This window comes from Oreochromis aureus, linkage group 18 (assembly GCF_013358895.1).
Source record: "Oreochromis aureus strain Israel breed Guangdong linkage group 18, ZZ_aureus, whole genome shotgun sequence".
In the NCBI taxonomy this organism is placed as follows: domain Eukaryota; kingdom Metazoa; phylum Chordata; class Actinopteri; order Cichliformes; family Cichlidae; genus Oreochromis; species Oreochromis aureus.
In genome coordinates this window covers 9,758,300-9,782,274 of record NC_052959.1, presented here as the reverse complement: position 1 = coordinate 9,782,274, position 23,975 = coordinate 9,758,300, and the positions used below count along the sequence as shown (strand labels likewise).

The 23,975-nt window shown below is 38.1% G+C and overlaps 3 protein-coding genes across 6 annotated transcripts in view; all 3 read right to left on the bottom strand.

Moving 5' to 3' along the window:
- Positions 1-181: 181 nt before the first annotated feature.
- The window catches only part of LOC116331974 (parafibromin-like), a 28,506-nt gene continuing 4,712 nt past the window's right edge, over positions 182-23,975 (bottom strand). Inside the window, exons 3-8 of the mRNA XM_039602409.1 lie at positions 20,010-20,048; positions 1,496-1,601; positions 1,252-1,321; positions 1,071-1,133; positions 750-806; positions 182-514 (exon numbers count right to left, since the gene is read on the bottom strand). Coding sequence (XP_039458343.1) covers positions 751-806; positions 1,071-1,133; positions 1,252-1,321; positions 1,496-1,601; positions 20,010-20,048 — 334 coding nt within the window. The 3' untranslated portion in view covers positions 182-514; position 750. The remainder of the gene's footprint in view (positions 515-749; positions 807-1,070; positions 1,134-1,251; positions 1,322-1,495; positions 1,602-20,009; positions 20,049-23,975) is intronic.
- ro60 (Ro60, Y RNA binding protein) lies at positions 4,976-11,642 on the bottom strand. 3 transcript variants are annotated; one of them, XM_031754844.2, is made up of 9 exons: positions 10,932-11,414; positions 9,962-10,550; positions 9,503-9,723; positions 7,573-7,719; positions 7,343-7,480; positions 7,124-7,240; positions 6,737-6,853; positions 6,327-6,524; positions 4,976-6,040 (listed from the first exon to the last, which is right to left on the bottom strand). In XM_031754844.2, exons 2-9 carry the CDS (start codon positions 10,530-10,532, stop codon positions 5,888-5,890), a joined length of 1,662 nt encoding a protein of 553 aa, XP_031610704.1. In that variant the 5' UTR covers positions 10,533-10,550; positions 10,932-11,414; the 3' UTR covers positions 4,976-5,887. The 3 variants fall into 3 exon arrangements, with proteins under 3 accessions (XP_031610704.1, XP_031610706.1, XP_031610703.1); XM_031754846.2 differs by lacking the exon at positions 10,932-11,414 and adding an exon at positions 11,501-11,642 and having other exon boundaries at positions 4,977-6,040; positions 6,327-6,473; XM_031754843.2 differs by lacking the exon at positions 10,932-11,414 and adding an exon at positions 11,501-11,641 and having other exon boundaries at positions 4,977-6,040.
- LOC116332017 lies at positions 14,078-18,247 on the bottom strand. 2 transcript variants are annotated; one of them, XM_039602111.1, is made up of 5 exons: positions 17,846-18,247; positions 17,123-17,372; positions 16,080-16,217; positions 15,354-15,657; positions 14,078-14,309 (listed from the first exon to the last, which is right to left on the bottom strand). In XM_039602111.1, the coding sequence occupies exons 1-4, from the start codon at positions 18,043-18,045 to the stop codon at positions 15,388-15,390; spliced, it is 858 nt and encodes a 285-aa protein (XP_039458045.1). In that variant the 5' UTR covers positions 18,046-18,247; the 3' UTR covers positions 14,078-14,309; positions 15,354-15,387. The 2 variants fall into 2 exon arrangements, with proteins under 2 accessions (XP_039458045.1, XP_031610717.1); XM_031754857.2 differs by having other exon boundaries at positions 14,078-15,657.

Below are 23,975 nucleotides of genomic sequence, written 5' to 3'. Positions count from 1 at the left end.
CACAATAAAAAGCAACTCCAAGTTTTACTGCTGACTTTGTGTGCTTTGTTTCAGGTTTCTCTTTCACTGATGTTAAGTATGTCTAAGAAACGCTACATGAAATGAAGGTTTAAAGCATCTCTACATCAAACCTGCTAACTCATACCATAGATGCATGTTGAAAACTACAGGTAATCCCCCCTGAAGTAAACCTACAGTTGCAAACACCCTAAAACTGTGACTCTTGCATTGTTCCTCTTAACCTGCCAACCTCTTGCTATAAATGTTGAATTGGCCTTTATATTCTACACTCATTACATTACTCAGGAAAAGTCCCCGAAATCTTATCAGACGAGATCTTGGGCCAAATTACGAATGACACTGAAAGCTCCAAGGTTGAAGCCAGAGATGGTCAGCAAACCCTGGTCTTCTTCGATGGACTTTCCAATGTAAGTCAGCCCACACATCACCAGCTTTGCACATTGCCTTCTTTATGGTCCTCCAGACGGGCAGCCAGACGCACACGTTCCTCATCCTTGAGGTGAAAGCAGTTTTCACATTATTAGCAAATTACAGGATAAAATGTGATATAATATCAAACATCTTTAACTGCCCAAACTGCTGAAAATTCTAAAAGTTAAAATATTCCGACTTTGTCAATTTCTATGTCCTGACTGGGGGGTGGGGGATGTTTGAAGCATCACATTTCTAATGATACCACACAGAGAACAATATGAGCCACATCTGACATCTGAAGTAACATGATTTACCTCAACTCTTGTTTTTTTTGGCTTCAGAAGATGCCTCATCATCAGCTGCTCTTTTGACTAAAAAAAAACAATAAAAAAGAAACAAAAAAACATTATTTCACTGCACGGAACAAATTCCTTCATACCACCTTCCTTTAACTCACTTATTCAATAAAAATTATTTGGAAAAAATATTACTATTAGCGACAGGACAGTGTATGTGCCATTATTTATATCAGCACTAGCAGTTATAAGTAGTAATTAATCCCAAAATGTACATTTCAGCATTAAGTTATGAAGCTTTAAACTCCACATCATATTGTAAAAATGCTGTTACTTTACCTTGTGTTGGCCTTTGCAGACCTATTTCTATGGGCGCACTTCTGTCGATGCTCGTTGACGTGGCTGCAAGTGGACAAAAAGTACATTTTAAGCAAATCTTCAGTGAACCAAAACCTGGAATGACAACACGTGTACTAGATGTCACAGAAAGCTCCCCCCTCAGCGTCCAAGTGCTACTTACAGCTCTCGCCATTAAGATATGTAAGCAAGCCCTTTCGATCAGGTCGTCTGACAGCACGGATGTTCTCTGTCTATAAACAACACACAATCATAAAAGTCAAAACCCTTTGAAGTTAACAAGATGCTACATGTATGACAAATTGTGGGCTGGAATCAGGATTGTCCTCAAACAGCACGTTGGTAAGCAATGAAGGATTGATACTGACAGATTCTGGGCTGATTCATATGAACTCCAGAGCACTTACTGCAGCTCTTCGCACATAGGATGGATGCGGCAGGTGCACATTGTTGAGCAAGAACAAGATAGAGTCCAAGGTATAGTACTCTTTGGGCTGCCCCTCTTTACCAGTACTAAAGATCAAAACAAACACAAAACATTTTTAAAAAAGCATGCAGGTGTCCAGTTTTCCAACTAACAAACTTTAAGTGAATTACTGCGTGATGCACACTTAATGATGTGAACCGCATTAAAGCTTGAATACAAAGCCAAAGTTACTTTATCAACCACTGTCAACAGTTCTTCTGCTAGCTAAAGCACTGCTCCAAAGTTTGCTTTTTGCACGGTGAAGAAAGATGTTTATAGTCATGACTGTAGGGACACAGGTGTTTCAACTTGACTCTCTGGATTTCTGACCAGGGGCGGATCTAGAGAAATTTTCTTAGGGTGGCATAAGGGTGGTATAGAAAGGTGTTACAAAATCAAAGCCTTTTTAAAAACACATATGCACATGTTACATACGATTAAAATGATTCAAATATAGTAAGTATACAAGTTTCATATAAATATAGTCTATAACTTAATTATTTTCTGTAGCCCACATAATTAAACATTTCAGTTACATAAAAACATATGAATTAGGATTCTATGTACTGTATTGCCTGTATAATAAATAAATATGTAGACCAATAAGTCTAAAATACAGAAAGCTACACAACATGGGTGGTTCATCAGTTTCACACTGATTTTTGTTAGAAATAATCAAATTGTTACACGCTTAAGTTTCCACAAAATGTCAGAAATCTGCACTGTCATGAACAAAAATTGAAACCTAATTTTTCATGATTTGTTGGGTTAGCCCTCTGAGGTCCAAAATATAAATCAGACATTTTTGACTACTTTTTATATTTGTACTTCACCTTCAAATTGTTTCATTTTTTATTTTTTGCCTTGCTTGGTATCATTCTTTTCAGCTCAACCTCACGTGTCTGAATTTACAGGGTTTTTTTTCTTTGACATACTGTATTAACACAACTGATTTGAAATCACACAAAAAACAGAAAATCCTTGTCACAGTTTTTTTTTAACTATAAAAATCACAGACATGTTTAGTAAATTATTTTCATAACCTGAAATGCAAATTGTAAATTTTGAATACTTATGAACAAATTTTGTAAACAATAAAGTTATAAACTATTTATCTAAAAACGCAGCCAATGCATTTTTTTTTTCCATATAACCATTTAAAAACACCTCTATAACAAAAACGAGAGAACAATCGGGTGTCACAATAAGATCCCCACAAATTATTTGTTCCAGTAAAAATAAATAAATAAATAAATAAAATTTGTTTGTCCGCCGCAAGACAGAGAACACCACAGGGATGAACCCTGCAGGCCTGACAACAGGAGGTGCATCACTCCTCCTGTTTTCCACCTGGAGACAGTGTTTACATTGTAATCTGCCTTTGTAACATCAATCGTGGCTCAAGAGTTGGCAGTTCGTCTGTTATCGGAAGGTTGCCGGTTCAAGCCCCAGCCTCTGACAGTCTCGGTCATTTTGTCCTTGGGCAAGGCACTTCACCCGTTGCCTACTGGTGGTGGTCAGAGGGCCCGTTGGCGCCAGTGTCCGGCAGCCTCGCCTCTGTTAGCGCGCCCCAGGGCAGCTGTGGCTACAATGTAGCTTGCCATCACCAGAGTGTGAATGTGTGTGTGAATGGGTGGATGACTGAATGTAGTGTAAAGTGCTTTGGGGTCCATAGGGACTAAGTAAAGCGATATACAAATACAAGCCATTTACCATTAGTGCCCTCACTGACACACAATAAAACAACGACTACACAACACACTAACTACACACTCCACGCTAAATGTCACAAATCTCTCACATCTCAAAACTCGCTATCGCTCTCTTTCTCACTCGCTCGCTCTGTCTCGTTGCCATCCCTCCACAAACTTTCCCCTCTCCCTAAACAACCAAATCCCATGTGTTGCCATTTTATTAATAAATTGGTCCACATAGTACATTTTCCCACCAACTGGAAAGAGGTGGCTTTTAGTCTTCACCTTTTTTCGCGCCGTCCTTAGAAAATGCTTTTTTTTTTTTTTTAACAGTATCTCTGCAATAAACGTGACGATAGTATTCAGAAAAAAGCATCACTATGTATGTATGTATATATGTGTGTATGTGTATATCTATCTATCTATCTATCCTTGCAACTTCAATTTCTGCGTCACATGCACAAAGTTTGCTTTTTGCACGGTGAAGAAAGATGTTTATAGTCATGCCTGGGACTAAAAGAAAAGAACAAACACACAGGTGTTTCAACTCGACTCTTTAGATTTCTGACTCCGTGAAACAACTCGCTCCCTAGCTAACGTCCGTGATTAATTAGCATTACACAATACTACAAGTTTGGCTTTACCTCTCTCGAGGTAAGTTTAAAAGACATACATTGTTTAACTAATAATTAAAAAGGGCGCTTTATGACATACCCCGAGATTATGTAGTTGGTCTTGACATTCTTCGGCCAGGAGAACTCCCCAAATATAACTTCATCTCCTTTAGCAACAATCTCCTTTTTCTGGATGTTATACTGACGGAGAACACTCAACACATCCGCCATCTTCACTTGCATGTAGTCACTTCACTTCACTTCCACTTCACTTGTAGTGTGTTTGCAAGGCCCCCAGTTACAAACTTTACTTTAAACTGTGATTTACTTTAATCACAGTTATGTATCAGTTCCAACAACTCAGGCAGTTATTGTTAAGATGAACGCAAATTTCCAGAGCAGCAAATTGTTTATTAGGAAGGGCTTTACATCGCCGCTACAGTGAATAGGTACATGTTAAGCAGGACAGATAGAAGAGAATGGTTGTGAAACACTTGAGAACTATCAAATCTCATGTCCATCTCCCAAAACGTTGTGTCAACAGTCATGTTATAAATATTTTATATGTTGACCAAAAAGACTGTGGATGTTGCTTTAAAATTACAAAAATGAAAACATCAGCATGTTGGGACAAACATCCTTCACAGTTACATGGTCAGTTTGGGTTGTATTCTTTTTTAGTTTTTATGAAGACTAAATTACACCGTGATAAGTAAAGCTTACTGAATATTCTCAGTAATTATTACGGTTGACTAAAACGAAAAGCACCACTGTAATCATTTGCTTACATTTCCTCAAAAATTAACAGGCCCTGGCTCTAAAACTCTCTAAGCTGTGCACGTTTATTCTGTGTCTGGAGAAATATAAAACGTCTTTTAAATTGACCGTTACAGGTCTTATGAAAGTACATTCAAATAATTTTCACAATGATTCATTCATATCAAGTTTTCTGGAAATGTAGCAGTTTTCTGTTGTTGCAGAACAAACAATGTCACATTAAAGATAAGGTAACGGGTATCAGAGAGCTATGACTGGTCCTTCCCAGATACTTTATTACAGTAAAATGTAAATTCTGATGCACAGAATTCAGACTGAAACAAAATTTTCAAAAAAAAAAAAAAAAAAAAAAAAAAACCCAAACATTGGCGTTAGTGTGTTGTTAAAACTGAATCCAAATTTGCTTTATAAAAAGTGTCACCACATTTCTTTTAAAGTATAATCTCACAAGAAGAAAACCAAAAACTCAGCTTTAAAGCAATAAACTGGGCTTAGGGTCAAACAAATGTTAGAACAACTAAAATTTGTGGCTAAGCTAAAGCAAAAACTGTGTAAAAGGAATCCAAGATGTTAATACTTAAAGAAAAACTTTTCTGATCTAAGAAATCTGTGAAATTAACACAATAAAAAGCAACTCCAAGTTTTACCATTGACTTTGTATGCTTTGTTTCAGGTTTCTCTTTCACTGATGTTAAGTATGTCTAAGAAACGCTACATGAAATGAAGGTTTAAAGCATCTCTACATCAAACCTGCTAACTCATACCATAGATGCATGTTGAAAACTACAGGTAATCCCCCCCAAAGTAAACCTACAGTTGCAAACACCCTAAACTGCATTGTTCCACTTAACCTGACAACCTCTTGCTACAAATGTTGAATTGGTTCATTTTTTCCCCACTTAAATCACGACCCATCAAAATCCACCAAAGTACTGAACAGCTGATCATATAGAGACTCTTAAAAACATGATATGCAAACACATACCATGTCTTAATCACTTCCTATTCAATTTTCACAAAATATAGATGCAATTTACATTTCCAAAGTGTTGTCCAGCCCGCTGGATACTTTGTCGACTTAATGGTGAGCAAGAGAAAACAAAGAAAAACTGGAATTGAAATTGTCAGCATCTTTTAGATTAGTGCTGTTTTGGGACACTCTACATGCTAAATGAGCCTCATTGGTCCACTCTTTGCCTTCATATTCTACACTCATTACGTTACTCAAGAAAAGTCCCCGAAATCTTATCAGATCAGATCTTGGGCCAAATTACGAATGACACTAAAAGCTCCAAGGTCGAAGCCAGAGATGGTCAGCAAACCCCGGTCTTCTGTGTCTCCGATGGGAAATCCAGTGTTAGTCAGGTCACACATCACCAGCTTCGAATTAGCTCCTGATGTCTGTTGAGAATATACACAAACCATGTTTATTGTAAAAATGTTACATTTGCCATCGTTACTTAGTACATATTTTAAGTAACCTTTTAGATAAAGGAGTTTAAAGGAGAACTTATAATGCTGTAAAATTAACTGTGCCCTATCAGCCATCTATGGAACAATGTGAATAAAAATAGCACATCAACCCCATCCCGTTAATCTTTGCTTGGTATTGTATATTTTCAAAAACAATCTTTACCACACAAGGCCATTATTTAATTCAACTCCAGATGTGAAAAAACAAACATACTTCTCTGTGCTTCTTCAGAGACTCCACCGGGCTGGCAGTTAACATCAACAGTGGGTTGGTGCTCAAAATGACGAACACATCTACAGCTTTCCTGTTCTCTGTGGCCCATTGAATGGGAACGGTGCAGCCTCTGCTCTCACTCAGGAACTGCAACATAAAGGCACTACCTGATGGCTGTGCACCCCTTTCTCTCGTGCTCTATGTGAGAGGACAATAAACAGGTGGTAGATGAGCTAACTAGCACTGCTTTGCAGTACTTTGATGTGAAGGTGGAAGAAGAAGAAGAAGAAAAAACTGCCTCTAGTTGCTTGTCTGTAACAAATAGTGTATTGTCAAAACTACCTTATTCCTGAAAGGAACTGTTCAGTCGCTCGTATTCTCTTCACCTTTAATGTTCTGTAAATCCTTACCTTAACCAGTTCATCAGTTGCTTCTTTGAGAGTCATGTCAGCAGAAATAGAGAATGGTACCATAGCCTCTTGAGAGTAGACCAGCACATGTGTGTCAGCCTCTGTCCTTGCTAAAATCTGTGTCAAAGCCAAGGTCAAAAGAAAGCCATTTAGTTACCCTGACTAAAATGCCTTTATCCTGCATGCACATTCACACACAGTACACCACTGTTAGGCCCTATGCGCTAACATACTGAGAAAGGAATTTTCAGGGAATTCACAGTATGCGTCAACAGTCCCACGCCATCACCCGGGATCTCTCTAAAGATGGGGCAGCCTGAGCCCTGTTTGAAGATGCAGCTGTTCTAACTAACCAGATGGCATCATCTGGCTGTAGTACAGTCTTACCATGGCAATAGCGGCTGCAGCAGCAGCAGTGCTGATCGACGTTCCTGGGACAATGCTGCTCGGTGACCCGCTCATATCTACTGCCACAACAAAGCATTTACCCACAGGCTCCACATTCTGAGGACAGAGTCACAGCAGAACAGGTCATTCATGTTAAACAACTGCTGCTGACATCTTCTGCAACGACTGGAGAAAGTTTTGAAAATTACAACAACATACCATAAAACTCTTGTAAAAGGCAGAGTCCATAGCTTTAAGGATGTTGCGGTCTGCTTCCCATTTTGGTTTACCCTGATAGCCATGGCCTTTTTTGTAGTTTTCTGTAGCCAAAAGTATACTGAAAGGGTGGATCTTTGCCTGGTGATTTTAGGAGACATTTAATTTATAAATATTGACCTCTGCATAATTAAAAACAAAATAACATTTCTGGTAGAAGTTGTGAGCCTTACCTGTTTTAGTGCAGTCTCACTTTGAATTCTGTCACATAAAAACTGTGTTTCTGAGCTTCCTGGTTCAAGAACTTTGCCAGATGTCAGCCTACCTAACATCTTTACCACCGAATGGAGAGGCATTTCCTTCAACAAAGCGCTCCATACCTGCAGAAAACAACCACCACACATCCTGTTAGATGTAGAAAAATAAATTTCCACATTCTTTACATTAGGCTTCAGTCTACCTGAACATTGCAGTTTTACAGATAAGAAATGTTTCGATTTTTCCCCCCTCCAGAGAACACTTTTACGCAGTGAGCAGGAACTTACAAGGGGCTCACCCCAACCCCCAAAAACTGGAAAAAAAAAAAAAAAAAAAAAAGTCCTAGCAGTTCAGGAGGTGAGATAGTAAAGATCATTTATGGTATTTGGTGTTTAGGTAGTAAACAAGAAAGCAGTTACTTTTTAAACCAGGGATGTTTAACTTATTTTATATCAGGGGCCAGATACACAGAACTTTAATCTTAAGTGGGCCAGACCTAGGAAAGTCCCCTTTCTGTCAGTGTAATTACGTGTAATTGCACATTTAATCCCTCCAATATTTCAATATAAATAAAGAGGTGCAATTTCAACAGGGCGTCTCAGTTTTACTACATGATAAAGACATTCTGGTAGCTCATTTACCAGACTGTCCTGTAATTATAAAGCAGAAAGTTTTTGTTGTTTTATTTATTTTACTGTGGACACACTGTAAAAAGCAGGAATTCCTTTTGTCAGTACTGAAAACCAAAAAAAGGAACTTTTCTGTCATTTAATTGTTCATTTAATAATCTGATGTAGTATGCAAGACTGAGTAGGAGGGCTTCATCAGCAGGACAAGCTGTAAAATTTATGAAAATACAGGTGAAAGTCCAGCGGGTCATCCAGTGGGCCGGATTGGACTTTTTGCCAGGCTCTTCCAGGGCCTCGAGCCTTATGTTTGACACCCCTGTTCTAAATGCTCTGTTTGAATTAAAGATACAATTTTCTTTTTTTTTTTTTAGTGTGAACTGCCGAGGGAGATTTTTGCTGATCACAAGCTTCTGAGAACTGAAAAAATAAACTTTTCTATCATTTGTGCTGCTACTGGAAGGAGGTACAGATTAAAAAACAAAACTGAAAATAAATTGCTGTACACCCCCCTTTACATGGCATATTTTACTTTACCAAACAACAGCCGGTACAATATATTTATTAAACAAAACTATACGAGTTGCTTTCATTACTACCCAGTTTGTTTTGAACTTCACAAGCCCCATCTGTTTTTCACTTGCCTTCATAATTTTCCTCATAACCGTTTTTAAGCTTTGACTGCTCATACAGACACTGCTAGCTTGCACCTTCTCTGAGTTCTGTATTGCTTTAGCCACTTTGCCTTTTCTTGCTTCATATGTTCAGCTGGGTGAAAGTGATTTAAGTGATTAGATTTGTTGTTAAACATTTTTGTGGTCATCTCCCCATGGTTTTCTGCATTGGACACTGGTCTAGTCACTCAGTGTGAGCAGTTTCCCCACTTGTCAAACTGTGGTTATGAATGTGCGCTGCTTTACGTGTTCTCAGCCCAGTCAGTCACCAGTTTGGGCTGAGAACACTGAAAATCTTACTATTTCGTGTGCATTTCTAATTTTAATAAGATCCCAAGTGTAAAAACTGAATTCATCTCATCAATTATCACTACGGTCTATGTTATAAACAACAACCAGGCCTGTCTACAAGACATCCTGTGTACGTGTCCCACCAGCTTTAATAACCCTATTTCCAGAAAAAATAATTGATCTGTCGGAAACTGCTAATTACTACTTACTACAGTATCACGGTGCATAACAACTACGGAAGTGCTTAGTAATAAAACAAGCGAGCACAAAAAACAAAAAGCATCTTAAAAAAAAAAATGATTTAACAGACTCACCTGTTTAAACTTCAGATGCTCGGTCAGCAGCTGTTCCCTCTCAAGCTTGTGTTCCTCTATTAAAGTGACGACCTCAGTTTCATCCCGACTGTGCTTTACCTTTTCCACCACTTCAAGATATGAAAGCACCCTGATAACCTCTTCGGCGTTCTCTTTGTTTTCATGAGCAACCTGGACCTCTTTCCACCCTTTTGTTACATATTTGCTGATCAAGGCAATAGCTGAAAACACAAAGAGATGGGCATTGCATGTTAGCACCGACTAAAGTGAAACAAAATAAAAACTTACACTGTACTGATTAAAATTCAGCATGGGGAGTTTATAAATATGCACATATATGCTCAGAACAGAGAACATCCAATAAAACCCCAGAGAAGAAAGTTGGATAACTGCAGACATTTATTCAACTGATTACTTCTAACATTCTGCAGGCTAAATGACGTGGGTCTCTATACTTACCATCCCTAGCTGGTTTAGTGTGGGAGAGTCTGAGCAGATCCTGGTGTGACCAGCCCTCTCTCTGCTTACATTTGGTCACTGCAGCAGCTAGACTCATGGCATCTTGCTCATTGTACCAGTCAGACAGTGCTCTCCTCAGGGCACGCCCCCATATCCCACATTTCATGTGCTCTTTTAATTCCTTCTTGTACTTGATGAAAGAAAACAGATGGGCAGGCTCACGACAAACATCCTTCAGGGCTTTGAACGCTGCCTGTTTGGTGTTCACATCTGGGTTCTGGGAGCACAAAGCCAAGGCAAAAATGGAGGGCTCCAGTCTGACAGCTCGCCCATCCTGAGCGAACCTTTTTATTTCCTCCAACACCTCAGCGCCTCGTTTCTCCTCCAACATGGACTGCAGGGCTCCAGTGTTCTCCAATTTGATGCGACCATTTTCTTTGGTACTGTACAAGTCCCTCTCTGAGCCATAGCAGAGGAAGCGACAAAGCTTGGCCTTGTCACTGATCTCCCATGAACCAACACCTGTTGAGTTCAGGGTATGGTTGCTAGTGGTACTTCCTGATAGCTCCATTGAAACACTTGAGGCGTCCTGAAACAGATTGTAGTAAAACGAAACAGTTCTAAACTTTATAATGAAATGGCACTGTAATTTGATTGTGGTATTTTATCTTATATTATAGTGGAAATGAAATAAAAGCTAACTACTAATACTAACGGGACGTAAAGCGTCCCCAGTGTAAATCAAACCATGGTTCGGATTTGACAGGATTGCGCAAGCGTTAATAAACCACCCAGCGTTTGCTAAGGTGGCGCTTACCACACCTTACTTAGGACATAAATTATCCAGCTACGTTGTTAAAATGCAAATTAAAATGTTTGAGCCCCTTCAACAACCTCTCGAGTTCAAGGCCAGCCAGAAAGCATGTATATGCACAAGACAATGTTAACTTCGCAAGCAAACATGACTTACTCATTGCCTCAGAGCGCTGTCAGAAATAGCTTAAAGCCGATTACAGAAGATGATGATACGCATAAGACAGAGAGAAGACACGCTGGTCCGTTAACAGGAGATGGTACGACAAGTTAACTACACGTCATTTGAAGTTAGCTGCGGAATGAGGCGCTAACAAGCTAGTCAGCCTTAGCTAACACTCCCGGTAGAGATTCGTTTGCTAACTTAACTAGTTAAGCTAGCAAAGGAGGGCGGTCTGGACAAGGTGAAGTAAGTTAGCGGTTTTAATCATTTAACAATAAAGTTAGGAATCTGACTAGTCATGTAGCAACTCATAGCCAGCCCAAGTCTCCTCAGTTTCCCCAGCCGTGACTTGGCTGCATAGTAATGATATTAATGTTAGCCGTCAGCACAAAACTATCAACTCCCCAATCTGAGCTCCTCTCTGGCTGGGACACCGGAAAGCACTTTGATACAGCTAGTCCAGGATGGCTACTAACATACGCTAACCCTAACAAAACTGTGTTGGTTTTACTCAACACATACTGTTTGCGAGTTGAAATAACATGACATAAATATCCACTTACCACCACGTATGTACACAGTGCTCAAGTTTTTTGGGTTGGTTTTTTTTTTTCTTCTTTAATGTAGCTAGATGCGGAAAGGCCTCCCCGCAGACCGTCAGTGAGATAACAGGGCGGTGCCGCGGTGGATCCCGGGATATGGAGTAAAATCACACAGGCACATTCCCCCAGGGTTCTCTCACTTTGTCTCCATACGTTCACATTCACTTTTTTTAGTGGTTCACAATCCACTGAAAAAGACTTGAGCCACCTGTCATTTTTCTATATTTTGCCAGTAAAACGGGAAATAAGTGCAGTGATTTATTGAAACATGCGCAAGTCAATATTTGGTATGACGATCTTTATTTTTCAGCACAGCCTGAACTCTCTTATACAAGCTTGTAATTTTTTCTTTAATGTCTTTAGGAATAGTTCTCCAGGCTCCAGGTTCCAGCCCCAAACTGTGACAGAGCCTCCACCATGGTTATTGGATGGATATAAAAACTGTTGTACCTTTGTTCTAACCTCCTCCGTACATACTTACATTGATTTAAATAAAAAAATTTCAATCATCAATCCATAAGACCTGTAACAACAGGTTTTAAGCCCAGTTCTCATGAAATTTGACATAGCTCAGCTTTTTCTCCTTGTTTCAAATCTTCTTTCAGGCTGTTAAGAATGTTTATGGCAATTTTATTAGTTTCGGGTAGAATAAATGGGAACAAAGGGCTGTCTTTGTCACTCCTGTTGATAATTTTTATGGACAGAATTTCTAGGCGTAGCCAGATTGCAGAAAGCTTCCACTTTGTTGGCCTCAGAATAGCTTTCTGCTTTTTGCAGATGATGTGGTTCCATTGACTTCATCAGGTGGTGGCCTCCAGCTCACACTGGAGAGGTTTGCAGCCAAATGTGAAGCAGCAGGAATGAGAATCAGCACCTCCAAGCCTGAGGCCAAAAAGAGTGGAGTGCTTTTGTTTTGTTCAGTCTATCAACATAAAAAACACTAACATTAGCATGTCTATGTCACGAAGAATAAATCATACATTTTGATGATTTTGATTTCCATCAGATGAGAACAATGCATTAAAACATATAGCCAGTCTTCCAGATAGATTTCCTATCACATATTTTCACTTTTCAAAAAACAAACACACTTTCTTCCATCAATTCCAAACTGACCTTCAATGTATCCAAAAGGGCCACAGAAACAGGACCCTTTTCCAACTTTCCGAGCTTGTTCTATTCTAGGCTTAAGGCATTTTCTTTCCTTCCCACTGCAAATCCGATACCGTTCACCTTGCAGATCTTTCCTTTTTTTATATTTCACCTGTTTGTGAGTGAGAGAAACGATCACACGTCTTTGTTTTTTGTGCACCTTTCCTCCCATTCTGTGCGCATATACTGATAATATATATTGTTAATATAAATATATTAATAGTATATTGTTTATATTTGACAATGTTATATTTTTTCTGTAATACCAATTTGTACATGAAGAAGGTGTTTGACTATCTGTTAATTACCATCTAGTAACAAAACTGGCTATAAAAAACCTGAATAGTTTCACAGCCGATGGAAAAATTTACTTGTTTTTCACTTTTATATTTAGTTTGTACAAAGCAAGAAATTCTAATGAAAATGTATTATTTTTCTAACAGCCCAGTGTCAAGAAGCACCTTTGCCAGGATTCACTGTATTTTGTATGGTGGAGTACATTCTGCAAACCCCATCAGTGTTCATCACCATTTCCATCTTTTTCACAAGATCCACTACCTTCTGTTCTTCAGCATTGTTCTCCTTAACATCATACCTACCAACACCTCCTCGTCACCTCTGTTTTCTTCACCTCCACAACACAAGTTTTTCCTTCAAGATGACCCCTGCTTCATTTCTCTTCCGGGCGACAGCATACTAAGAGTATTAGTAGTTCCTGGCCTTGCTTCCCTCCCACCTGGTTTCTACCTCTCCTTACATCCTTGCCTTTCCTTCTTTCTTGATGCCTCTGAACATGCCTTCCAACAGCATCAGAGGTTGTTGTTGTTGTCCACAGATCTGACTAATCTGGTATCGAAATGTTCTTCTCGATGATCTACATGTTTGATTTACCTAAGATATCACGCAGGATGCGCTTCCTGACACAACTCCCCGCATTTATTCTCACTTGGGACTCCATTTTTTTCTGGTTTAATATTGTAGGGTCTGTATTAAACAATATAAAGAACCCTGCAGTGACAGTCGCTGGGAATTGGTGCTATATGAACACACTTTAACTGAAAATTAAATTGAAAGTTGACTTGAACTGAAAGTCAGTGCACTTGAAGGGCACTGACTTGTGACCCATCTATGGTTGGGTTAACCTGGTTGTAACCAGTGGTTATTTGAGTTACTATTGCCTTCCTATCATCATGAAGCAGTTTGGCAATTCTTCTCTGACCTCTAGCTCAAGCTGTTTTTACCCAGTGAACTCCCGCTTACTGGATATATGGATATATATGGATATTGTGACAAAAAAAGAGCTCAGTAACTTCCCACTTACAAATTAGACTGATTAGAGATGTCGAGACATTTAAAGGAACTCAATATACATAGTTAAAAGCATATTTAATAGTGAAAAACATCTAAAATCTTCAAAATTTGAGAAGTAAAATTGCACAAATATCAAACCTTTTACAATTTTCTGCTCTAAGCTTGCATTTCATATAAACTTACATAATTTCATGTTAAACAATGTTTACATTTTAGATTTTCTCTCCCCTCATGCAAGAACAAAAAGCATCAAAGAAACACTTTGCAGCAAAAACAATTATTTCTGGAGATGCTGTTTTTTTCCACACTTCAAAAAGAGAAAAGCAAACTTTTAGGAACACATTATTTATAAAATTATCATGAATCAAAGTGCAACATTATAAATGATGAAGAATTTTTTTCATTTTTCATGCATTTAAATTGTGAATCTTTGGAAAAAAAAAAGGAGCAGGTCAAATATATATATTTATATATATTGGTAAAAATTTGTGATCGTGTGTAATTAAGAGCTATAATAGACAGAGATGGGCAGTAATGTGTTACTTTAATTCGATTACTTTTTTCAAGTAATGAGTAATATAAAGGATTACTATCGCAAAAAAGTAAATAGATTACTGTTACTTTCCCGTTAGCACGCTCCGTTACTGCATTACTAAACCATTGTGATTTTGTTTGTGAGAGTGTCTCATGACAATGACATAAGCACGTGCGACACCTGCAGCAGCAACAGACTTGTGTAGATCAACAATGGATAGTATGGAGTGCGGGACAGAGTACGACTATGCAGCATTTAAAGCTTGGACGTACTTACATTACTTTAAGTTTTAGTTGGTAAAAAGTGACAAAAATATTAGCGTCCGCTGTACACTCTGCGTGGGAAGAAAATGTCTTTCTACTGCTTAATTATGTATTCAGGTTGTGTATCATGTTTTTAAAAAGTAACTAAATAACTAAGTAACTAATTAGTTTTGAAAATAAGTAATCAGTAAAGTAACAGGATTACTTTTTTGGAGTAGTAATCAGTAATTAGTTACTAATTACTTTTTTCAAGTAACTTGACTAACACTGGTAATCAATCTCATCAAGGAATTACAAATCATCCACCAGTTCTTCAGAGCTCAGTTATAAATGATTAATAAGAACAACTTCTTGGCTTCTAGTGTGCAGAAGGGTTGAACGTCTACCTGAATTTCATAGTGAGAACAGTTTTGTGAGCATAATTATCCCTGAACTTCACTTCTCTTTCCCACAAACATTTTTATGCATGCGGGTAAATAGCAAATTTTAAGGTTTACTGCACATTAAATTGCAGCACAGAGGATTACTATAGTCTGCTTTAGTCTTTATTTACCTTTTCTGCGACCTCTAGTGACCTTTTTGGTCTTTTAGAACTCTTTCAACAGAAGGCCATAGGGACGAATGGCACGCTCCACCATCTTTCCCTCTTCTTCTTCTGATGATCCACGATCGATGCGAACCAGCCAGTACTTATCATTGTTCCATTTCTCTCTGTAACTGGGGTTGATCCGATTCTGCAGAATCACTTTGTACGTCTTGCCGTTTTTTTTGGACTTGAAATCTTTACAATAAGCGAGGGCCTCAGTGATGTCAGGTGCAGAATAAACCCCTCTGCCATATAGGTTTATCCAACCTGGCTGTTAAATAAAGTGAGAGGAATTAGAAATTAATTTAGAGATTTAGATAATTTAGAGAATGTTACAGTTTATTTACTTTGAACTCAATAAGATAAACTTTAAGTCATTTTTAAAACTTTTATTTATTTATAGATGTACAATAACTAACAGTAAATCAGGTTTCTATTCTATAGCACAGGAAATGAGCACATCGCAGTCTTTGTTAACAGATATGCTTTGTTAAAAACACACTATATCGGATTCATATCGGTATCGGCAGATATCCAAATTTATGATATCGGTATCGGTATCGGACAAAAAAAAGTGGTATCCTGCCATCTCTACTTACTAGGCATGTAATTCCAAAGTATTGTCATATTAAAGCATCATATTGTATTTTCACTGGTTAAAATACTGCAGTACCAGAGATAATGTAATCAAACCTTGAAACGTCCTTTGATGATCTCACAAGCAGAGTCATAAGATGTCCCATGGTAGGACACAGGCCACTCCCCTGACACTGACCAAGTGCGATAGCCTGCGGTGCCTAGCCATTCATTTCCATCATACTTGTCCAGGACCTGTGATCAAATATTTTCATGCAAGAAAATCTGTTACAATGTTATAACAGATGATAGCTTCGTAGAGTTAAGTAAGCTGAGGGGCACAACTCATAGCAGAACACAGTTAAAAAAACAACAACAAAAACAAACTATTGCTTTTGATAGGTCAAAGAGCCAAAAGTAATCTCTTTATCTTTAGTTATTTCTGTAACTGTTTGTTTGTTTCTGCCATATCTACGGGCTGGAATGGATGGGACACTGGGACATAAGAGCAGAGGACGCTATCAAGAGGGTGCAGCTCGAGTACGAAGACAGGCTGTCGGTCTGAGGTCATCAAAACTGCTTTTATTTGTTTCAGACAGTCCATAGATTATCTTTGCAAAAGTTAAACACGTGTTTTACACACAAATTTTAAAAAGTCAAATAAAAGTAAAAGTAAAATTATTATTGTCATTATTCTGATTTCCTGTGAAATATAATATAAATTCTTTTGACAATCTAATGAAGTCACAGCCCTCCTTCCACTGTATCTACCAAGACGAAAAAGTCTGCATTTTATTTGTTCATCACAGCCTCTAGTTGAAAGTTTCTAATAAAAACAGCAACAGAAAACAAAATCAACTCTATATTTTGATATCAATGTGATTGTAATGTTTCTAAATGATCTATTAATAACATTGTGAACCATCTTTGGATTTTATTCTACTATATATTTCATATACTATATAATTAATTTCATTATACACTTCATTATATACTTCATTTTATATAGGTAACTTTTATGGTGGTATCATTGAATTCATAATGCATCTTTTTCAGTTAGTATCGGTATCATCCTGTACTGCTTGATAGTGTTTAAGGACCAGTTATAGCAGCTTAAATGCTGAACATGAATAACATGGCTGCTTCAAAGGGATATTTACCTTGAGAGCATAACGCTTCCAACCATAGGGACGCCGGTACTCTTCGTCACCTCTGTAAAAGTTATCTGTGTCTTTCATTTCAGTAAAGTCGTAGTGAAATCTGGGGTCAAAGAATTCTTCTTCGTCGATGATGAAACGCCTTTTTTTGTCTACTTCAAATTCTGATACATGTTCATTTTGACTCCCAGGCCTTTCACCAGACACCTGCTCTCCATATAGAATCCTGGACAAGCTGCTTTGTGACACCGAACTGTAAGTTAAAATAAAGTTTCAAAGCAGATCAGCTGTGTCTTCATGTCATCAACTTAAATATGTTTTAACTCAGATTGTGCATGGCTTATAAGTCATGCTGTTTTACAAAAACTAATGGATTATGTCTCAGGACTCTGAACAATCTGACATTTTGGTTGTTAAAAAAATGAAAGTGGTGTATTTTAATTGGACTTTTTTACACTATATAAAGTGAAATGCAGGTAAAAATGAGCACATATATTTTTCTATCCTGTTGTGAAACTATTAAACTTCTTTGGGTTTTTGAAACTACAACCTGACTTTGAGTCTCGGCACAGTCACAGTTTTACTAATGTCATCTAAAATTATTAAAACATTTTTTACACCAGCAATTCTAACTATTCTAAAGCCTAACCCTTTCTAAAACCTACAATCCTATTTCAGAAATGACATTTAAAGCTGTTATTATCAGAGGTTTAGAAGAACATTTACCAGGTTTGATCTCCATCCACAACTGTAGAAATGAGCTGGGTAATAGGCAGCTGAGTTTCAGCAGCTATGAATAAATTTTTTAAAGCTCCGAGAAGGAAAGGAACGATGTCAACTTCTGATCTTTGTTTTTGTTGAAGAGAAGTTACTTCGGCATTGCAGATCACCCCCAGTGCTTCAAGTACGATTTCATTATCGATCATCTTGGCGTTGCTGTCTTGACGTCGCAGTGCTTTGCTTTGATCAGCTGTTCCCACAAATTTAGCCCGTGTGCCACTTGGCTGATATTTATAATGCCTCCTGCATTACGTTGCAGAGGGAGAGGGAGGAACAGAGGGAGGGAGCATAAGCGAATTTAGACCCTTTTTGGGGTCAAACATCCCTAAATTACATCATAGCACCCCTAAAAATAACTATAGAAATAGTAGTGATAATGCATTTTATTATTTTATGACTTTGTGTACTAATATTATATTTTTCCATTACCTGTCAATTGCCAGCAGCAGGCTGTATTTAGTTTGAAAGTAAACTGATATGGATCATTTTACGTCTTTTATTGGGCTGTAAAGTCTCATTTACTGTTACATTTAACTTTTGGGTGACAACACAAAGACAGAGGAAGAGAAAAGCATTTTGCAGATCCTTAGTTTGCTTGATTTGATGTCTTGATGCATGCTCAATAATCCATCCAGGTAAGTAAATCCCCAAAAAGTTGATTCTGTACATCTGGACGTTGCGTCTTCAGTGGCGTTGCGTTCCCACTGAAGTGCAACGTCCAGAAGAACAGAATTGACTTTTTGGGGCTTGAATTGATGATTTTGCCCATCAAAGATATGTTTTATTGGATAAACTTTTCTCACTGCAAAACAAATAGCTGTTTCCTGATTTTTCATTCTAATGACTTTTCTACTTTTACCATTTTAAGCTCATTAAACTCCAGTTTACAAGAAGTGGTCAGACTTTTACTTTCATTTCTGATAATGAAAAGGACACTGAGGAATCTAACGGTCATATTCCTGCTATGCGTGCAATGGAAATTTGATCTATGGAATAAAGGCTCGTATCTTGTGCATGTACTTTCGTTTCCAGTGTATTTCAAACAGATAAATGTTTGTGGATCGAGTCATCTCTGTTGCCTGAGAGGAAGATTGTGTTTCTAAACTCTCCAGGAGTCACATTTATTTATACCATGATTTATTTCCTCTAAAGATCCATTTTACACATAAGTTTCAAACCGTAAAATTATTACTCATATTAACAATTTTATAGAGCGACTGTAATGAAATTGTTACTGTTTGTAAGGCTGGGGGAAATGTGCAGCTGCAAATAATGTGCAGTTCTGAAAGCAGACAGAAAACATTACTGATACAGAAATAGTTTTCTATACAAGTTTACTGTAGTTCATGTCGTTCTAATAAAGCATGACAATATAACAAGTAATCCAAAGTATTCAGAATACGTTACTCACATTGAGTAACTTAACAGAATACATGACAAACTACATTTTGGGCCATGTAATCTGTAATGGAATACATTTTAAAAGTAACCTTCCCAACACTGCTTATAATGCTGCTGGGTAACTTCCCACTCGTCCTGGAGCCAAAAACAGCAGGTGCAGGGTCAGGTTCTGGTCAAGGGCCGGTCAGGAGTCTGGCTAGGAGCCATGTGCAGGGGGGAACCTTTGATTAACCCTTTTGTAACACTGATGAAGCGCTAATGAATTAATACAGCCTAGGTATTGAGTGAAATATTAGGTTAATCAGAAGATTTAGGAATGCTACTGGAGCTGATGGGCAGTAATTAATAAATACACAACACAAAATGCTTTTGCAGGTACCATGTATTTAACCAAAACCCAAAGGAAAATAACAAGAAAAGAAAAGGAAAACTTAAATAATCACTCCTGCTGCAGCTATTCAATTAATCAAAAACCCAGTGGGGGTGCACAAAGACAACTAAGCAAATTCTTCTGGCTTATGGCTTATACCAAGCAATATAGATTCTCAAAAACCAGTTCCCCATAAATAACACATGTTAACATCAAAACCACTGATCCACACTGAAGTCCATGAGTTTTAAGGGGGGGGGGGGAGAATGGTGTGTATGATTGTGGAAATCAGTGTATTTGGAAAATGGGGACAGAGCGTTGTCTTTGATAGCTTCCTACCCAACCAGTGGAAGCTTCAAAGCAGAATGAGTCCTGCTCCTAGCCGTTCATTGGCTCGCCATCCTTTTTCATACCCAAAAAGGTTCACCTGGCCTGCATTAAATAAACAAGGCCAATAAGAAATCACAAGAATAATACAAAAAAAAAATGTCAGCCAGTTAAGCTAAATACATTAAGTTATTCTTGTTCTTGTGTACACAATTTATAAATAAACAAACAGTATATTTAACCAATAAGGATTTAACTAAAACACTTCAACTGCTATATACATATTACATAGCTTCACAACATTTGTTATTCAACAACTATCGGTCAAATCAAGAATCAAAATCAAATTGTTTGGACCGGCAGCAGCCAATTAGCGTCAGCTGGTAGCAATACAAACAGTCAATTAAAAGTTTAAACTCACCAATTCCGTTCTGTTCAGTGCAAAACAACACTATGGCTCTGGCTCACAGTAATCAGCGTCTAAGTTGCATAAGTTAGTTGGTGTTAAAAAAATGCATTAAAACGGGAAAAGCAAGTGTTTGCCAATACAAACCTGCAACAGCTCTGTCACCTGGCTTGCCTCCACGCATCTGACGGGAGGAAGCCGGGACAGGCTTACTATGACCTACATGCCATCCGATTGGCTGAGCAAACTCATGTGGTTGGAGTCATGTATTTGTGATGTGTTCAATGGCAGGAAATAATTACAGGAAATCACTGAAGTCTAGTAAAACAGATTTTACTCTGGGTTACACTTTGCTTTGCTTTCTCACAATAGATGACAAAACGGTCAAAATTTGCACATTAATCCTAATTATTAAATCTTACAACAAGCAGTATGCATCAACAGGTGCTCATACAGCAAGTGGCATAATCTTATAATATACATGTGAATAATACTTGACCTAACTATATAAGTTAAATGCTTAACATGGTGATTCTCATATATAAAAACATTCCAGTGTAGGTTTATAGTGTATGTGTGTATATGTATTTTTATATAGTGTTGTCATGATCCTTAAGGGGATCATGATGATGTGTTCACTATTTCTGTTGCAGTTTTGCTGTTTTTTAAGAATATTGGTTGTGCTGCATAAAAATTGAGTGTCTACTATGGGGGGGGAGCTAGTTACTGGAGCTGGAGAGTGAGTTGTTCAGGAGGACTCTCCCTGGCATTAACCTCCCTTTTACTGTACCACCTCAATAAACCACGGTGAGGGCAAAATGTCTTGTGCTTAAGAGTCTACGCAAACATTACAGTATATATGTTCAGTCCAGATAGATATATAGTGTATGTAGGTATACATGTCACCCAAAAATACAAAGGACCTTCAGAAAGTCTAATTCCGTGAAAGCAAAATATAAATGAGGGGTGGCTCAGGACTTTTGCGCAGTACAGTAGTTGTGTACTATAGAAACAGTGATATAGATTACCTCCCACCACTTGGCACACTAATTGTGTTTTTCTTGACAGATTTTTGCCTTGATACCTAAATGATCCTGTTGTCTCCCATCACTGGTTGTCACATGCAGTTGGATCCCTCCACATCCTCCATCCAGTGTTTCGACTGGCCCTTTATGCACTTTAATGATTTCCTGACAACTTATTCTGCTGATGGACAAATTCTAATCATCATTTCCAAAAGTAATTGAATTGCAACCAACTGGACGCCCCATGGAAGGAGGCACATTTTTAATAACATAATTGCTGATCTGGTTTATGATACATAATCATTTACAGTTTAAACATAAAGATTAATTTAATGTTTACTCTTCGCTGCATCATTTCTGGTGTTTTTCAGTGGCTCAAATTTAAATTTTGCCTGCACGTCTTTCAAGTCACCACTGTGTGGCAGTAGCACACCAACTGTAAAGAGATGTGATGCACTTTTTACACCCATGAAAACACCGATTGGGAGTTTTTGTTCCGTTTTTGCAACGCTTGAACAATTTAAATATCGTTATCACAATAAACTCTCAGGGACTGCAATGCTTTATGATGCACACATGAAAGATTGTGCAAGAATACATGCAACAGCCCTCTGGCCATCTACATTTCACTTGTATCGATCAATAAATATTGAATTTCACACTTGAAACACTGGCTATCTCACCCAGAAGCATCACATTATTGAAAAGCAGAGTTTTACTTTTAGTCCCATCCAAGTGTTATCTGTGCACCAGATGGCACTCCCTGTAGTGTGGAAGTTTCAGTGGCACAGCCATCAGTCTGTCGGGATATTTTGAGAGAAGGGGAAGTGTCTGCATGGTGCCCATCAGCGACACTTCCCCAGTCTGTCTGTGCAACACTTTCCACTGTCAACAACACAAATGATGTCAGTTTGTGCAAGACACAGAGGTCACTCTGCAGACTGGATGGGTCGGAATCATGTTGTATTATGTTTCCAGTGCTCTTTATTCTCAAGGCCTTGCAGTGCTTCCCAGAGCCTCTCTGTTTAGAGGCTGCATCAAAAAGGTCTTTGTATTGCTTAGATTGAATGAAACATGACAAAGTAGCATTCTCCAGTGGGCTGTGATTATCTCATGTGCCATAGGAAGACATGGCGGACTGAGGGAAACAGTGACTAATAGCTTCCGTTGACTAGAAATCCAAATCACAAAAATTGGATAGCAATAACACACAGATAATATATCTGAACATGGTGTTCCCTCATGCAGAAGATAATGTATAGCATGCAGCCACCTACACTGCGATTGCAGTTTCAATTTCTGGGTGTTGCGGTTGCTGTAAGGTGCAGATTATACAGGGTAGTGCTCACGCTTGCTTTCCAGGCTTTCATAAACACAGTTTTTATTGATATAGGTGACTCAACCTGGACGAATTTGGTAAATACCGGCTGCTTTCTGTCTTTCCTCTGGACTGTCAAACGTCTGGAACTCTTGACAGGCGGGTTGGATGTCCAGGCCTTTTTCAAAGAGCTCTGACTTCAGAATGAAATGCAATTTGTCCACATTTTACAGAGAAAACATAACTTCATTAGAAACAAAACAGTACCCAACCATGATATTAGTTTTGTACTGCTTGAATGCAAGTCAGAATTACTTTTGGGCTCAAATAGTGTCCCAGGAGAGGCTTACTTCATTTGTTTCCTGTCTGCTGACAAGAGAACAGCACATGATTTGGATTTGTTTGCATTTTAAAGAAAACATCAGATACGGCAATATTAAAATGCAGTCTGAGGTAATGAAGGAAACACAACAGAGGATAACAGCTGGAATATTTAAATGGTGTACTCGGTATCAGTTGCAGAAAAAGCCTTAAAAACCCTTCTCACTGTATTACAAATGAGACGTACTTTAATTTCATTCGAGGTAGGGTACGTCCTGAGGCTGAATCCTCAGAGGAATGGTCTTCACATTCACAGCTGTTCTGTTGGATCCTGGCTCTTCCATCCTCGTGGTGAAAGTCAGGATCAGAGTGGAACAAGTAAACAACTGACGCTGCTCTCTGACGTTGTCACCCTGCTGCACTTCGTCTCTTGTATTGTTACATAAGAAGGAGTCGCATGAATGCTCAGAATAGAACAAACTGTTTTTCTTTACACTGTGCTCACATTTTTACCACATTTTCCTGCTAAAAGTTGTTCAGTCTCTATGTCGCACAACTCACGTCAGTGCTGATACTGTTACAGATCAAGTTTCGTTTATCAGTTTTACAGCAGTCCCTCCTATCTATCTTTAATGTTTACTGCGTTGTCTCTTGTAATTTGTTAGCATCAAACAAATGTGTTTGTGTCAGAAAAGATTAAAGAAGTGATATAATTGCAGTAAAATGTCAGACGATCAAGAGATTAAAACTTAGAAGGGACGCTTTAAGATCAGCAGGAGAAACTTGGGCTGAATTAATATTTTCATATATATGTAAAATAATAAAGTGGAATGAACTGGTGTTATTTCAACTAGCAGAGAACAGGAAAAAAAAGCTAAATTACAGATTTTATATTTCAATGCACGCTC

Coding starts and splice junctions, on each gene's coding strand:
- LOC116332017 (XM_031754857.2), bottom strand. CDS start 18,045: ATGATCGATAATGAAATCGTACTTGAAGCACTGGGGGTGATCTGCAAT. Junction 16,218..17,122: donor GGAAGCGTTATGCTCTCAAG/GTAAATATCCCT, acceptor ATTTGATCACAG/GTCCTGGACAAGTATGATGG. Junction 15,658..16,079: donor TCATCAAAGGACGTTTCAAG/GTTTGATTACAT, acceptor TTTATTTAACAG/CCAGGTTGGATAAACCTATA.
- ro60 (XM_031754843.2), bottom strand. CDS start 10,532: ATGGAGCTATCAGGAAGTACCACTAGCAACCATACCCTGAACTCAACA. Junction 7,481..7,572: donor GTGAGACTGCACTAAAACAG/GTAAGGCTCACA, acceptor TAAAATCACCAG/GCAAAGATCCACCCTTTCAG. Junction 7,241..7,342: donor CCTTTTACAAGAGTTTTATG/GTATGTTGTTGT, acceptor CTCTGTCCTCAG/AATGTGGAGCCTGTGGGTAA.